Source organism: Stegostoma tigrinum, chromosome 34 (assembly GCF_030684315.1).
Source record: "Stegostoma tigrinum isolate sSteTig4 chromosome 34, sSteTig4.hap1, whole genome shotgun sequence".
Taxonomy (NCBI): Eukaryota; Metazoa; Chordata; class Chondrichthyes; order Orectolobiformes; family Stegostomatidae; genus Stegostoma; species Stegostoma tigrinum.
This window is the reverse complement of record NC_081387.1, coordinates 11,701,263-11,713,960: the sequence shown is the minus strand read 5'-3', so window position 1 is coordinate 11,713,960 and position 12,698 is coordinate 11,701,263. Positions and strand designations below refer to the sequence as shown.

At 49.6% G+C, this 12,698-nt stretch overlaps 1 protein-coding gene across 5 annotated transcripts in view; it reads left to right on the top strand.

The window, feature by feature from the left end:
• Positions 1-12,698, top strand: part of LOC125446425 (ral guanine nucleotide dissociation stimulator-like) — a 167,445-nt gene that overhangs the window by 61,037 nt on the left and 93,710 nt on the right. Inside the window, exon 1 of one of the 5 annotated variants that reach the window (XM_048519988.2) lies at positions 5,059-5,419. The exons of the other annotated variants lie outside the window; for them this stretch is intronic. Coding sequence (XP_048375945.1) covers positions 5,318-5,419 — 102 coding nt within the window. The 5' untranslated portion in view covers positions 5,059-5,317. Of the gene's footprint in view, positions 1-5,058; positions 5,420-12,698 lie in introns of those variants that run through there. 5 annotated transcript variants of the gene reach the window in all.

Sequence of the window (12,698 nt, the reverse complement as noted above, 5' to 3'; positions counted from 1 at the left end):
ACCTCTCATCTGTTTTCTAAGGGTCTGTGTCCATTTGCTCCCTGCCCATCCATGTACCTGTCCAAATATATCTTAAAAGACGCTAACGTGTCTGTGTCTATCACCTCCGCAAGCAACGCGTTCCAAGCACCCACAACCCTCTGTGTAAAGAACTTTCCACGCATATCTCCCCTAAACTTTCCTCCTCTCACTTTGAACTCATGACCCCTAGTAATTGAGTCCCCCCCTCTGGGTAAGAGATTGCCAAACTGGGCTTATGTTCTCTTGAGTTTGAAGATCCTATAAGTACATGAAGTGCAAAAGAATAACTGGAAAGAGAATATAGAGTGCCTTGAAGATCAATGTGGCTGTCTATGTGTGAACCACAGGATATGGGTGAGATTCTAAATGAATGTATCGTGTCAGTATTTCCTGTGGAGAAGGAAGCTAGGGAATTCAGGGAGATAGTCCACATTACAGAAAAGAGTCCTCATTACATTAGAGGGGGTGCTGGGGGTCTTAAAATGCATAAATCCCCAGAGCCTGATCAGGTATTTCCTAGAACTTTGTGGTAAGTTGGGGAAGAGATTGCTGGGCCCTTGCTGAGATATTTGTATCATTGACTCCAGCTGCTCATTGACTGGAGGTTGGCTCATGTGATGACATTACTTAGAAAAGGCTGCAAGGTAAAGCCAGGGAAGTACAGACCAGAGAGCGTTATGTCCAGTGGTGGGTAAAATTGTTCTATTCATTCATGGGCCGAGGGGGTCGCTGGCTAGGCCAGCATTTATTGCCCATCCCTAATTACTCAGATAGTAATTGAGTCAATGCATTGCTGTGAATCTGGAGTCACATGTAGGCCAGACCAGGTAAGGATGACAGTTTCCTTTCTTAAAGGACATTAGTGAACTAGAGGGGATTTTTCCCCAACAATCAACAATGGATTCATGGTCATCATTAGGTTCATAATCCCAGATTCTTATTGAATTCAAATTCCACCATCTGCCATTGTGGGATTTGAACTCAGGTCCCCAAATCATTACTTAAGTCTCCGCAATAATCCAGCAATAATACCACTAGGCCGTTGCCTACCTATTAGTTGGAGCAGCAGGACTTACATGCATTTGGAAAGGCAAGGACTGATTAGGGATAGTCAGCACGGCTTTGTGTGTGGGAAATAGTGTCTCTTGGTTGAGATTTTTAAAGAGTTCACAAAGAAGACTGAAGAAGACAGAGCAGTAGACAGTATCCATATGGATTTCAGCAAGATGTTCAAGATGCATGGTGAGACTGATTATTAACGTTAGATCACGTGGAATCCAGGGGAAGATAGACTTTGCGATCAAAATTAGCTTAAAGGTATGAGACAGAGAGTGGTGGCAGAGGGTTGCTTTTCAGACGGGAGGTGACCACCGGTGTGCCACAGGGATCGGTGATGGGCCCACTGCTTTTTGTCACTTTTATAAATGGTTTGCGAATATGGAGGGAATGGCTAGTAAGTTTGCCGATGAGACCAAAATTGGAGGTGTAGCGAACAGTGCAGAAAATTATTTCAGTACAACGGGACTGTGATTAGATGGCCCAGTGGGCTGAGGATTGGCTTTCGAGCAATGTATTTTGGCAAAGCCAACCAGGGCAGGGTTTACACAGGTAATGGTAGGGCCCTGAGGAGTGTTGCTGAGCGAAGAGACCTAGGGGTGCAAGTGCATTGTTCCTTGAAAGTGGAATTGCAGGTTGACAGGTTGATGAATAAGGCATTTAGCACGCCTGCCTTCATTGATCATGACACTGAGCATTGGGATGTCATGTTGCAGCTGTACAGGATGTTGGTGAGGGCACTTTTAGAATACTGTGTACCGTTCTGGTCACCCTTCAGCAGGAAGAAAGCGGTTAAACTTGGAAGGGCTCAGAAAAGATTTACAAGGATATTATCAGGATTGGAGAGTTTGACCTGCAGGGAGAGAGTGAATAGCCTGGGGCTATTTTCCCTGCAGCATTGGAGGCTGAGGGATGACGTTATACAAGTTTTTTTTAAAATCCTGAGGGACATAGATAGGTAAATAGACAAGGCCATTTTTCCCCGTGGCACGGGAGTCCAAAAACCAGAGGGCATAGGTTTAAGGTGAGAGGGGAAGGATTTAAAAGGGACCTAAGGGGCAACTTTTTTACGCGGAGGGTGATATGTGTATGGAATGAGCTGACAGAGGAAGTGGTGGAGGCTGGTACAATAATATTTAAAAGGCATCTGGAATGTATATGAATGGGCAGTGTTTAAAGGGATATGGGCCAAATGTTGGTAAATAGGACTAGATTAAACTAAGATATCTGATTGGAGCGATGAGTTGGACCAAAGAGTGTGTTTCTGTGCAGTACAAGTTTAGAGCTCTTTCATAAGAGATGTTCTCATTAAAACCTACAAAACATTAAAGGGACAGACAGAGTAGATGTAGACAACACAGTGTGGAGCTGGAGGAACACAGCAGGCCGGGCAGCATCAGAGGAGCAGGAAAGCTGATGTTTCGGATCAGGACCCTTCTTCAGACCCTTTTCCTGAAACGTCCGCTTTCCTGCTCCTCTGATGCTGCCCGGCCTGCTGTGTTCCTCCAGCTCCACACTGTTGTTATCTCTGACCCCAGCATTGGCAGTCCATACTATCTCAGGCTAGATGGAGCGTGTCTGGGACTGGGGAAACAAAAATATGGGGGAAAACCACTTATATCCAAGATAAGGAGATCTCTTTCATTCAAAAGTTGGTGAATCTTTGGGATTTTCCCAGGGCGGTGGAGGCTCAGTCTTTGAGTGCATTTAAAGCAGATGTTGACACATCTTTGACTATCAGTGGCATAAAGGATTGTGGGTAAAAGACATTGAGGTGCTTGAACAGCCACGTTAATTGGTGTAACACGCTTGATGGGCTGAACGGCTTTCTTTTCCTGTGTTTGAAAGACACGGGCCTTGGGGCAGTGGGAGGGAAAGGTGATGCTGAGGGCTGTCTGGTCACCCTTGCTTATGACCTCAGTAATGCGCTCCTCCCTTGCAACCCCACACCTGGTGCTGTCACCAGCCCCCGACATGGCTCGCTGCCCAATGCTGGCCCTCCTGTTAAGGGCCATTGTGGCCTCAGCCACTGCCCTCCCATTGGTGCTACTATGAAGTGAAATGTCCTGCAGCCCTGGCGGAGCCGAGGGTGGGAATGGCTTCCTTCAGGGCCTGGTTGGCGACCTCTCAGCAGCCTATTGGCATGGGGAGGTGATGGCCTAGTGGTATTATTGCTGGACTGTTGGCCCAGAGACCTAGATAATGTTCTGGGGACTCAGCTTCGAATCCCACCATGGCAGACGGTGGAATTTGAATTTGATAAAATAGCTGAAGTTAAGAGCCTGATGATGGCCGTGAATCCATTGTCGATTGTCAGGAAAAACCCGTCTGGCTCACGAATATCCTTTAGGGAAGGAAGCTGCCATCCTTACCTGGTCTGGCCTACATATAACTCCAGATTCACTACAATGTGGTTGAGTTTTAACTGCCCTCTGGGCAATTAGGGATGGGCAATTGAATGCTGCCTGGTCAGCAAAACCCTTGTCCTGTGAATGAATAAAGAAAAAACCCCTTCCCAATGTGCACCTTCCTGCCTGACTGTTCAGATAAAATGGACTTCCTTTTGAACATTGTTGCATCATTTTCTTCTGCTCTTTGCAAACTAACCAACTGGAACTCCAGTCAGAGAAGTTGCCATGTATTGGAACCATTCACCGCTGATGGAGTTGCTTCTTCCCTCTTTCATATTTTCACTTCCTTTCTGTCCCTTCTAAGAGGGGGGTGGGGGGGATGTTAATAATAGATTGCTTCATGGCAGAAAAGCCCTTCAGCCCATCATCCCTCTGCCATCTTTTGGCCTCCCTTAGCCCCGCTCTGGCAGGACGTCTCTCTGGGGCACTTCGGGTTATAGCTGATGCTGTTTGAAATTGTCATTGAATCTGCTCGCACTGACCCATCAGGCCGCATATTTCAGCTGGCAGCAATAAATTGGATCAATACAGCTCCTCCGTGCCCCAGAGCTTTTGCTGGCTCTTTCACATTGATGCAAAGTTTTGCTGTTTAGAAACAAACCAACTCTCCTACTAGTTTTTATTTGGAACCCTCCTTGCTGATGCAGTGCTGCTTTGTCGGAGGGTCACCATACCCTTCTCTGTATTCTATCAGCTGGGTGAGGATGTAGCTGTCTGGGCCAGCGTTTATAGCCCATCCCTAATTGCCCAGATGGATCAACGACATTGCTGTGGGTCTGGAGTCAGATGTAGGCCAGACCGGGTAAGGGTGGCAGTTTCCTTCCCCAAAGGACATGAGTGAACCAGATGGGCTTCTTCCTGACAATCAGCAATGGATTCATGCTCATCAGCAGACTCTTTAATTCAGATTTCACCGTCTGCCCTTTTTGTTAATTTCAAAGCTATAGTTTATTCATTAAAAAAAATCTTGGTGTGTCCACGTGGTCACAAGCACAATTTGGTTGTGTGCTGCTGCGTGCGATAGGGGAAAAACAAACTTTGGAGTTTGATTGTATCCAGGCAAAACCAAAGGCAAATTAAGACGATACATTTGAGGCACCGGAACGGTCTGATAACTGAATGCACCGAAGCGAACCCTAGTCCCTGGAACATTATCAGGGTCAGCTCGGTAATCGTCTAGCAATAATGCCACCAGGCCGTCGCAGTGGAGTGCACTGTGCTGTAAAATATGCGTGGCTGTAAAGACCATTCATTCGTTCCAGGCTGGCACGAAATGAGAGCCCGGCACATTGCTCCTGAGAAACGTGGGCCAGGCCACCTGCAGACTGTCGGCGACCTTGCTGGAACTCGGAGACGGCTTCCCTCCCTCCTCCCTGACAACTCAGTTCCTGTTTTTCTGGTTCAGCAAGCGCCGACCTGCCTCTCCAGCCTGCGAGCTTCTGTCTCTGCCTCCCCTGCTGAAAGCAGTGCTGCTGCCTTTTCCGAAGTGGCCTGAATGTAGGGCAAAGAAGCAGAAAGAAAGGGGGAGGTAGGGTGGGGTGGGGGGGAGGGGGTCGTGAGGGCATTGAAGAGGAATTCGACCCCCAGAAGCTGGCACCACAAAGGTGAGGGGGTTTGGGCACTCCCCTGTCACTGCTGGCTTGTCTGCGTCTGCCGAGGGGGCATCTGGCTCGCTGCTGAGATTGCGCCCATCCCAGCAGCCCAGGGCTATGTCAGCATCTCAGCGCTCGATGGGCTCCCCCTCTTGGCTCTGCCCTACGTGAGGGAGGGGCTTGCACTTGCGGGCATCTGCCCACGGACTCGACCCCTGCCACCGCCACTGCCCGCTGATGGACGAGGATGAAGTCGACTTCAGAATATGCGGGTTGCTGGGAATCCGGAGGGATACGAGACGGGGCAGAGGGACACAATGGTACTGCGATTTGGATCTGGTAGGTGGACAAGGGGGATGTGCCCAAAAGGGGTCAGGGGTCAGCCATGACTCAGTCAGGTCCTTCAACCCTGAGATCGAAGGACAAAATAGTCTTACAGGGCTCAGCGAGTGCCGCACTGTCAGAGGGTCAGTACTGAGGGAGTGCCGCACTGTCGGAGGGTCAGTACTGAGGGAGTGCCGCACTGTCGGAGGGTCAGTACTGAGGGAGTGCCGCACTGTCAGAGGGTCAGTACTGAGGGAGTGCCGCACTGTGAGTGGGTCAGTACTGAGGGAGTGCCACACTGTCAGAGGGTCAGTACTGAGGGAGTGCCGCACTGTCAGAGGGTCAGTACTGAGGGAGTGCCGCACTGTCAGAGGGTCAGTACTGAGGGAGTGCCGCACTGTCAGAGGGTCAGTATTGAGGGAGTGCCGCTCTGTCGGATGGTCAGTACTGAGGGAGTGCCGCACTGTCGGAGGGTCAGTACTGAGGGAGTGCTGCACTGTCAGAGGGTCAGTACTGAGGGAGTGCCGCACTGTCGGAGGGTCAGTACTGAGGGAGTGCCGCACTGTCAGAGGGTCAGTACTGAGGGAGTGCTGCACTGTCAGAGGGTCAGTACTGAGGGAGTGCCGCACTGTCAGAGGGTCAGTACTGAGGGAGTGCCGCACTGTCAGAGGGTCAGTACTGAGGGAGTGCCGCACTGTCCGAGGGTCAGTACTGAGGGAGCGGTGCACTGTCAGAGGGTCAGTACTGAGGGAGCGCCGCACTGTCAGAGGGTCAGTACTGAGGGAGCGCCGCACTGTCAGAGGGTCAGTACTGAGGGAGTGCCGCACTGTGAGTGGGTCAGTACTGAGGGAGTGCCGCACTGTCAGAGGGTCAGTACTGAGGGAGTGCTGCACTGTCAGAGGGTCAGTACTGAGGGAGTGCCGCACTGTCGGAGGGTCAGTGCTGAGGGAGTGCTGCACTGTCAGAGGGTCAGTACTGAGGGAGCACCGCACTGTCGGAGGGTCAGTACTGAGGGAGTGCCGCACTGTCAGAGGGTCAGTACTGAGGGAGTGCCGCACTGTCGGAGGGTCAGTACTGAGGGTGTGCCGCACTGTCAGAGGGTCAGTACTGAGGGAGTGCTGCACTGTCAGAGGGTCAGTACTGAGGGAGTGCCGCACTGTCAGAGGGTCAGTACTGAGGGAGTGCCGCACTGTCCGAGGGTCAGTACTGAGGGAGCGGTGCACTGTCAGAGGGTCAGTACTGAGGGAGTGCCGCACTGTCGGAGGGTCAGTACTGAGGGAGTGCCGCACTGTCAGAGGGTCAGTACTGAGGGAGTGCCGCACTGTCGGAGGGTCAGTACTGAGGGAGTGCCGCACTGTCAGAGGGTCAGTACTGAGGGAGTGCTGCACTGTCAGAGGGTCAGTACTGAGGGAGTGCCGCACTGTCAGAGGGTCAGTACTGAGGGAGTGCCGCACTGTCCGAGGGTCAGTACTGAGGGAGCGGTGCACTGTCAGAGGGTCAGTACTGAGGGAGCGCCGCACTGTCAGAGGGTCAGTACTGAGGGAGCGCCGCACTGTCAGAGGGTCAGTACTGAGGGAGTGCCGCACTGTCAGAGGGTCAGTACTGAGGGAGTGCTGCACTGTCAGAGGGTCAGTACTGAGGGAGTGCCGCACTGTCGGAGGGTCAGTGCTGAGGGAGTGCTGCACTGTCAGAGGGTCAGTACTGAGGGAGTGCCGCACTGTCGGAGGGTCAGTACTGAGGGAGTGCCGCACTGTCAGAGGGTCAGTACTGAGGGAGTGCCGCACTGTCGGAGGGTCAGTACTGAGGGAGTGCCGCACTGTCAGAGGGTCAGTACTGAGGGAGTGCCGCACTGTCGGAGGGTCAGTACTGAGGGAGTGCCGCACTGTCAGAGGGTCAGTACTGAGGGAGTGCCGCACTGTCGGAGGGTCAGTACTGAGGGAGTGTCGCACTGTCAGAGGGTCAGTGCTGAGGGAGTGCCTCACTGTCGGAGGGTCAGTACTGAGGGAGCGCCGCACTGTCACAGGGTCAGCACTGAGGGAGTGCTGCACTGTCAGAGGGTCGGTACTGAGGGAGTGCCGCACTGTCGGAGGGTCAGTACTGAGGGAGTGCCGCACTGTCAGAGGGTCAGTGCTGAGGGAGTGCCGCACTGTCGGAGGGTCAGTACTGAGGGAGTGCCGCACTGTCAGAGGGTCAGTACTGAAGGAGTGCCGCACTGTCAGAGGGTCAGTACTGAGGGAGCGCCGCACTGTCGGAGGGTCAGTACTGAGGGAGTGCCACACTGTCAGAGGGTCAGTACTGAGGGAGCGCCGCACTGTCAGAGGGTCAGTACTGAGGGAGTGCCGCACTGTCAGAGGGTCAGTACTGAGGGAGTGCCGCACTGTCAGAGGGTCAGTACTGAGGGAGTGCTGTTTTGTGAAAGAAGCAGTACTGAGGGCATTGAGTTTAGTGTATGTCCAATCTTAAACTGTGCTCATAAAATGGAGAATTGTCTTATTAATAGCTTGCTGTTTATGGCAATTCCCTAAGTTCCTACCGGGTGCTACAGTACAATGACAACTCTCCGATGTAATGCATTGGCTGTGACATACATTGTGAGCCTCCTGAAATTGTGAAAGGTGTTTCATAAAGTTTGTCTTTGTAACTAGCATGCTGTGAGATGGAGCCAACCCTGCACACGTGTGCAGTAATCCCTCCCTTCCCTCCATGATCATTTACTCAGATCACACACCTCTGTGAAGTTGCTTGCGATGTTGCTGATGATTAGGATTGCATGTACAGTTTTGTTTTGAAAGAGTTCTTTACCAGAGGCATCGCTTCCTACTTTCTTGTAGGTCGAATCACCTCTGTCTTCTTGTCAGATCATCTGTGGACGTGTCGTTTATCCCTTACAGTGGTACAGTGTTGAGTTATTTAAAACAAATGCATTCTTTGAATGTACCTGAAGCAACGCTTTCAGACTCAGTCCCCAAACATTTTATGTTGGAAAAAGACTTCTTGGTTCCACGTCGACATTGGCACAAAGTAAAATCTGTTGTGACATCAGGAGTGTCAGTATGAAGGTATAGATGGATTATGGTGGCCATATTTGTGCTACAAACAGACACTTTCCTTTCTCAATGCTCGTGCCTTTTGGCAATTTCGTATCTTTTTTAATGTGACCATGAGGTCCTCATTATTGAGGACAGGCTGGAGAAGCTGCAGAGAAGGTGAAACTGTGAGAACCGTGCATGAGTAATGAGAACGCTCAGAATCACAGGATTATTAGCTGTGCTGAAGGACACTATCTGGCCCACCATATTTCTGAAAAAGGTCAAGTTTCCGCTGTCCTATTCTGTCATTAGAAGGAGACATTGTTTAACCTCAGGGTCACCACGCCTCAGCTGAGGGGAGAGGTTGAGACAAAGAGCCTTTCATGGGGCATTGAGTTTAAAATTTGGCAGGTCATGTTGCAGCTTTATCAAACCTCAGTTAGGCCGCATTTGGAATATTGCATTCAATTCTGGTCGCCACGCCACCAGAAGGATGTGGTGGCTTTGGAGAGGGTACAGAAAAGATTCACCAGGATGTTGCCTGGTATTGGAGGGCATTAGCTATGAGGAGAGGTTAGAGAAACTTGGGTTGTTCTCACTGGAAAGACGGAGGATGAGAGGGGACCTAAGAGAGGTCTACGAGATTATGAAGGGCATGGACAGAGTAGACCGTCAGATGCTTTTTCCCGGGGTGGAAGAGTCAGTTACCAGGGGCCATGGGTTTAAGGTGCGAGGGGCAAGGTTTAAAGGTGATGTACGAGGCAAGTTGTTTACACAGAGGGTGTTGGGTGCCTGGAACTCACTGCTGGGGGAGGTAGTGGAAGCAGATACGATAGTGACTTTTAAAGGGCGTCTTGACCAATACATGAATAGGATGGGAATAGAGAGATACGGTCCCCGGAAGGGTAGGGGGTTTTAGTTGTGATGGGCGGCAAGTCAGTGCAGGCTTGGAGGGCCGAAGGGCCTGTTCCTGTCCAGTAATCTTTTTCATTCTTTGCTCTTCGAAAGTGCAGGAATTGAACCCAAGCTGTGGGTATCACTCTGCATCGCAAACCTGCCGTTGAGCAATTGAGATAACACGGTGTGGAGCTGGATGAACCCAACAGGCCAAGCAGCATCAGAGGAGCAGGAGGGCTGATGTTTCGGGCCATTTCTGAAGAAGGGTCTAGGCCCGAAATGTCAGCTTTCCTGCTCCTCTGGTGCTGCTTGGCCTGCTGTGTTCATCCAGCTCTACACCTTGTTATCTCGGATTCTCCAGCACCTGCAGTTCCTACTATCTCCGTCCAGCGACTGAGTCTGCCTCAGCTCTCTCAGCATGTTGACTTCACCTCAGTCCCCTGCTGTTTTCCGCAGAGCCCTCCATATTGTTTCCATTTTGAAAATCATTAGATAAAGCTGTATTGAATACCTCAATTAAACCTGCATCCACCACACTGTCAGACAGCATCTTCTAGAAACCTAACACTCACTGCGGAGAAAAAAAAGTTATTTTCTCCCATCACATTTGCTTTGTCTGCTTTAAAACCGCGCTGTTTAGATATCTGTCATTTTACTAATAGGAACTTATTATTCCCCAATCTACTCTGTCCAAAACCCCCATGACTTTGAAAATACCTGTGGAAACTCCCGTTGGCCTTCTCTTCTAGGTAAACAGCTGCAGCTTCTCCAAAAATAAAAATGCCTGCTGGTTGAAGTGTTTCATGTGCGGAACCATTTCTATTGACCTTTGGTTGGGCCACAGCTGGAGTATAATGTGCAGTTTTAAGACCGTAAGACAATAAGACACAGGAGTGGAAGTAAGGCCATTCGGCCCATCAAGTCCACTCCGCCATTTAAATCATGGCTGATGGGCATTTCGATTCCATTTCCCTGCACTCTCCCCGTAGCCCTTGATTCCTTGTGAGATCAAGAGTTCGTCAATCTCTGCCTTGAAGACATCTAACGTCCCGGCCTCCACTGCACTCTGTGGCAATGAACCACAGGCCCACCACTCTCTGGCTGAAGAAATGTCGTCTCATTTCTGTTTCAAATTTACCCCCTCTAATTCTAAGGCTGTGTCCACGGGTCCTAGTCTCCCCGCCTAAAGGAAACAACTTCCTAGCGTCCACCCTTTCTAAGCCATGCATTATCTTGTAAATTTCTATTAGATCGCCCCTCAACCTTCTAAACTCCAATGAATACAATTGCAGGATCCTTAGCCGTTCATCGTACGTTAAACCTACCATTCCAGGGATCATCCGTGTCCCCACACTAAAGAAAGGATATGACTGTGTGCAGAGGACATTCACCATGATGTGGCCTGGTATAGAGCATTTCAGCAACGATGAGAACCTGGATAAGCTCGAGTTGTTTTCTTTAGAGCAGAGAGGGTTGGGGCGAGCCTGACTGAGATGCATAAGATTACGAGGGACGTGGAGACAGTGAAGGGATAGCAGTGCTAGCTGAAGAGGGGGCATTTTTGTAATGTGAATGGCAGGAGGGATTTGAACAAACTTTCTTTTTAACCCAGAAGTTGGTGGGGGTCTGGAACGAACTGCCTGGGAGCGAGGTTGAGGCAGGAAATCTCACACCCTGTGAAATAGGGATGATCACTTGAAACCTCATAACAGTCAGGGCTATGGGCCAATTTCTGGAAAGAGGGATTAGTGTAGGCAGGTGGGAGTAGAGTCAATGGGTCAGTGGACCTCTGATGTGCTGTACAATCTCTCCTGCACACTCTCCAAAACATTGACATCACAAGGTCAATACACAATATTCCAGCTGAGGTCTAATGTATCCACTTCATCATATCCTCCCCACCCTTGTAGTCCACACCATAGTCTTGTTGACAGTTCTCTCTGCCACCTTTAATAACTTATGCACAGCCCTTTGTTTTCTACTGCCTGTCTGTATTCTTTGTACCAATATGCACCACCTTACACTTCTGCTGATTGAACTAAATCTGCCACATATCTACCTGCTCCACTAAATCAGCAATGTCTCTTCAAGTTCTGCAGTGACTTCCACTCAGATTACAGTTCTCCCAGGTTTTGCATCCTTCCACTCTTTGAAATTGTCTCGTGCACACATGAACACCTCAGTCATTATACAGTGCGTAGATTTCAGCAAGGATCCTGAGCCATGGGGAACACCACTATAAAACCTCCCCCAGTCCAATTGACTCCCATTGACTGTTCTTGTTGGTTTCTTATCTCTCAGATAACTTTGTATCCATGTTGCTGCTAACTGTTTTACAGCGTGAGTTTTAACTTAAATCTGAAATAAAAAAGAAGTTGTTGACAATCTAACCATTGTTCTGAAAACCCATCTGGTTCACTAATGTCCTTTAAGGAGGGAAATCTGCCGTTCTTACCTGGTCTGGCCTACATGTGACTCCAGACCCACAGCAATGGGATTGGCTCTTAACCATCAATAAATTCCAGCCTCACTCGTGATATCCTGTGTCCTACGGATGAATTTTTTCTTAAACAAAATAGGCTTGGATGAGTTAATTTGGCATAATTTTCCTGAACAGGACCGTGCCAACTCTTCCAAATCAATCCTTTTTTTTCCATATAAGTACTAATTCTTTCCTGAAAGTTTGATTGTTTCTCTGGGTTTTACCACTATCTGCGTTAAACCGTTTCGGGCGGCAATGGGGTAGGTAATCGGAGGGCACGGTGCCCTTCAGGGTGAAGGTGAGGCTCATTCGCCTTTGCCACTGTGTGTTATGATTGGCAGTGCACTTCCTGATATTCCATTTTGTTGAACCAATCAAGGGCAGGAATTAAAAGTAGGGCATTCTAGAACAGAGAGACTGAGTGGATCAGGTACATAGTTCTTTGAGGCTGGCGTCACATGTAGATAGGTTTGTTAAGAAAGTGAATGGGTGATGTAGGCCAACAGTGCAAAAGGTTAAGTAAGATCACAAAGGGGCCTTGGTCCATTAGGTCAATGGGCTGAGGAGTGGCAGATGGAGTTTGATTTGGATAAATGCGATGTATTGCATTTTGGTAAAATGAATAATGGCAGGACTTCTACAGTTAATGGTTGGGTCGCACAGAGAGCCCGATGGGTTCGGGTACATAATTGTGTGAAATTTGCATCACAGGTAGACAGGGTGGTTAGGAAGGTATTAAGCACACTTACTTTCATTGCTCAGACCTGTGAGTATAGGAGCTGGGACATCATGCTGGTGTTGTACAGGATGTTGTTGAGGCCTAGTTCTGGAGCACTGTGTGCAGTTCTGGTCACCCTGATATAGGAAGGATGTTATGAAGCTGGAG